This window comes from Capra hircus, chromosome 15 (genome assembly GCF_001704415.2).
Source record: "Capra hircus breed San Clemente chromosome 15, ASM170441v1, whole genome shotgun sequence".
Lineage (NCBI taxonomy): Eukaryota > Metazoa > Chordata > Mammalia > Artiodactyla > Bovidae > Capra > Capra hircus.
Genome location: NC_030822.1, coordinates 4,798,202 through 4,801,629, shown reverse-complemented (window position 1 = coordinate 4,801,629; position 3,428 = coordinate 4,798,202). Strand labels below are relative to the sequence as shown.

General features: G+C 37.2%; 1 protein-coding gene across 1 annotated transcript; it reads left to right on the top strand.

Annotated features, from left to right (window-relative positions):
* LOC102178094 (olfactory receptor 4A47-like) lies at window positions 823-1,752 on the top strand. The gene has a single exon (XM_005690186.1). The coding sequence runs from the start codon at window positions 823-825 to the stop codon at window positions 1,750-1,752; it is 930 nt and encodes a 309-aa protein (XP_005690243.1).

The following is a 3,428-nucleotide window of genomic DNA, read 5'->3' as shown; positions in this document are numbered from 1 at the left end:
GTACAGCAATTTTTTGTCTGAACAATAACATGATAAAAGACAGCATTGAATGAGATAAATAGGGAACACGTCTTTAAATTTTGTATAGAAAATGCTTATGATTATTATGGACATGTAAAAAGTTTTTAAATACTAAATTGCCATTCACTTGGATGTCAAAATTAAAGATGTTGCATATCCAAGTTTTCAAATTAAGAGGAGAGGTAGGGGTTAAGGACACAAAATTACTGCTGTAGCATTTAATTGTCAGGAAAAGGGAAATAACCATCTAAAAACCTAAGACGTGTCAGTGAGGTCTGAGACAATTCAGTACAGGGAACTTCCATTCACAGTTTGATCTACCCACATTGATTATGTAAATTACCTCAAGTGGGCCTCAAGCATTAGACTTTTGTGGCTTTATAAATGTTGGACTTTTTGGATTTCTCTTCCTTAATTTTTTTATTCATTCAATTCTTTTTTACACTCAGCTGAAGCTTTGCTTCCTCTGGAAAGTCTTCTGTCATGCCTGTTTGGTATGCTCCTGTACTATGACTGTTAGCACTGTTTGAATATTCATTTAATGGCACTAATAGCATGGGTCTGGAGTTGGTTGATTTCTTGTTATGTGTCATAGCATTGAAGGAAAGAAACTCTGCCTTCAACCTGATAATAAAAATGTCCATGACACATTAGACACAAATAGTTGTTCTATACTCATTCTTCCAACAAATGGAAAAAAATTTTTTTCATACATTTTAGCATTTTACCCCTTTAATTTCCCCTCCTTGTTTTGTAGGTAAGTTGCTTCTACTGTATGAAGTCAGCTCCTGTTCAGATTAGATGGAATCAAGAAACAATGTAACCTACTTTGTTCTCCTGGGACTCACACAGAATCCAAAGGAGGGGAAAGTACTTTTGTTTATGTTCCTGTTTGTCTACATTTTGACTGTGATGGGCAATTTTCTAATTATAGTCGCTGTAACTGTCAGTAAGACTCTGAACACACCAATGTACTTTTTTCTTGCTTGCTTATCATGTATGGATATTGCTTATTCCTCTTCCATTACCCCCAGATTGATCTCAGACTTGTTCTTCGGAGAAAAAACCATTAGCTTTAAATCTTGCATGACCCAGCTATTTACAGAGCACTTTTTTTCTGGATCAGGGGTCTTCCTTCTACTGGTGATGGCATATGACCGCTATGTGGCCATCTGCAAGCCCTTGCATTACTTGGTGATCATGAGGCAGAGGGTGTGTGTTGGGTTGCTGGTGATGTCCTGGGTTGGAGGTTTTCTGCACTCAGTAATTCAACTTAGCACTATTTATGGGCTCCCATTTTGTGGCCCCAATGTCATTGATCACTTTATGTGTGACATGTACCCCTTATTGAAACTCGTCTGTACTGACACCTATGTCATTGGCATCTTAGTTGTGGCCAATGGAGGACTGATTTGCACTATAGTGTTTCTGCTCTTGCTCGTCTCCTATGGAGTCATCCTGCACTCTCTGAAGAACCTGAGTCAGGAAGGGAGGCGGAAAGCCCTCCAGACCTGTGGTTCCCACATCACTGTGGTTGTCTGCTTCTTTGTTCCCTGTATTTTCATATATGTAAGACCTGCTAAGACCTTCTACATTGATAAATCATTGAGCGTGTTCTATACAGTCATAACCCCCATGCTGAACCCATTAATCTACAGTCTAAGAAATTCTGAGTTAATTTATGCTATGAAGAAGCTCTGGAAAAGAAACATCATATCCCATACTAAATAAATGCATCATCCATCATGAAGGGAGTCATTTGACATCAAGTTCATTTTCTTGGAACACAGAAGTCATTTTAAAATTTGTTCTGATTTCTCTTTCTTCAAAGAGTTTATGTTAATTATAATTAAAGATTATAGTTAAACAACCAGGGTATAATAACAGTTTACCTACCTACTAGCATTAATTATCTTATCAGTGTACCTAGAATGGTGTAATGCCTATATAACAAGGAATTAATATGTAATGAATTAGCAAGTAAATTGTTCATAGTTATACTGATTTTTCACCAACTTATGCATTTATATTTTTTATTCTTTTTCAGAGACAGTGTAATTTTTATTTAGCATCTTGTCATTTAAGTTAACATTTTTACTTATACAGTTTAAAATACATAATTATATGTGGCTTGCCTTTACTGTATTTCATTCTCATTATACAGCACTTTTACTTTTGTACTTTTAGTGTTTACAATGAAAGTGAAGTAAAATAGATAATAATAAATAGCACAAGTGAAAACTAAATGCTATGAAGGTGTAGTCGCTCAGGAGTGTCTGATTCTTTGCAACCCCATGGACTCTAGGCCACCAGGCTCTTCTGGAATTCTATAGGCAAGAACACTGGAGTGGATTGCCATTCCCTTTTCCAGGGGATCCTTCCAACCCACGGGTGAAACCCAGGTCTCCTGTATTGCAGGCAGTTTCTTTACCATCTGAGCCACAAGGAAATCCAAACAATATGAGGTGAAATGTAAAATGAACTCTCAGCTTCTTTCAGTCCTCATTCTCAGAGGTTGACCCTAAACTTGTTTCTTAATTTTCATCTAGTAATAATCTTTGCAGATGCAAGTGTATTCTCTATATGTATATGTATTTGTTTCTTTCTATATATGTATCACTTGCTTTTGCTATGCAATGTCTTAAAGATATTTCCATGCCAGTCCATATATATTTCTTAAATTTTCTCATTTTTCAAAACACTATTCACAAATTTATATCAAAATTAATATGCCCATTCCTTTCATGAGACTCCCAAACTTTTCTATGACAGTTATATTTCCAATAAATGTATGTTTTAGAATATGTACAAATATAAGTTCCTAGGTGTAGAATTGTTGATATTACATTTGATTCAATGGTCAAGCAGTATATGCATTTAAAATGCTGATATTGATATTTATTGCCAAACTATCATTCTCTTTTTTAAATTAATTTTTAATTGGAGGAAAATTGCTTTACAATGTTGTGTTGGTTTCTGCCATACAACAGCCCAGATCAGTTATAATTATACATATGTCACCTTCCCTTGTAGCTCAATCATCAAAGAATCTGCCTGCAATGCAGGAGACCCGGGTTTGATTCCAGGGTCGGGAAGGTCCCCTGGAGAAGGAAATGGCAACCCACTCCAGAATTCTTGCCTGCAGAGTCCCATGGACAGAGAAGCCTGACAGGGTATAGTCCAGGGGTTGCAAGAGTCAGACACAACTTCGTGACTGAACCAGCACCACCTCCATCTTGAGCCTCCCTCTCCTCCCCCGACTCCACCCCTGTAGGTCACCACAGGGTGCCAGCTGGGCTCCCTGTGTTATAGCAACTTCTCAGAGTTATCCGTTTTACACAAGGTAGTGTATATATGCTGATGCTACTTTCTCTGTTTATCTCACTCTTTCCTTCCCCTACTGTGTC

Excerpts from the sequence above, each read along its gene's own strand:
- LOC102178094 (XM_005690186.1), top strand. The coding sequence starts at position 823 with ATGGAATCAAGAAACAATGTAACCTACTTTGTTCTCCTGGGACTCACA.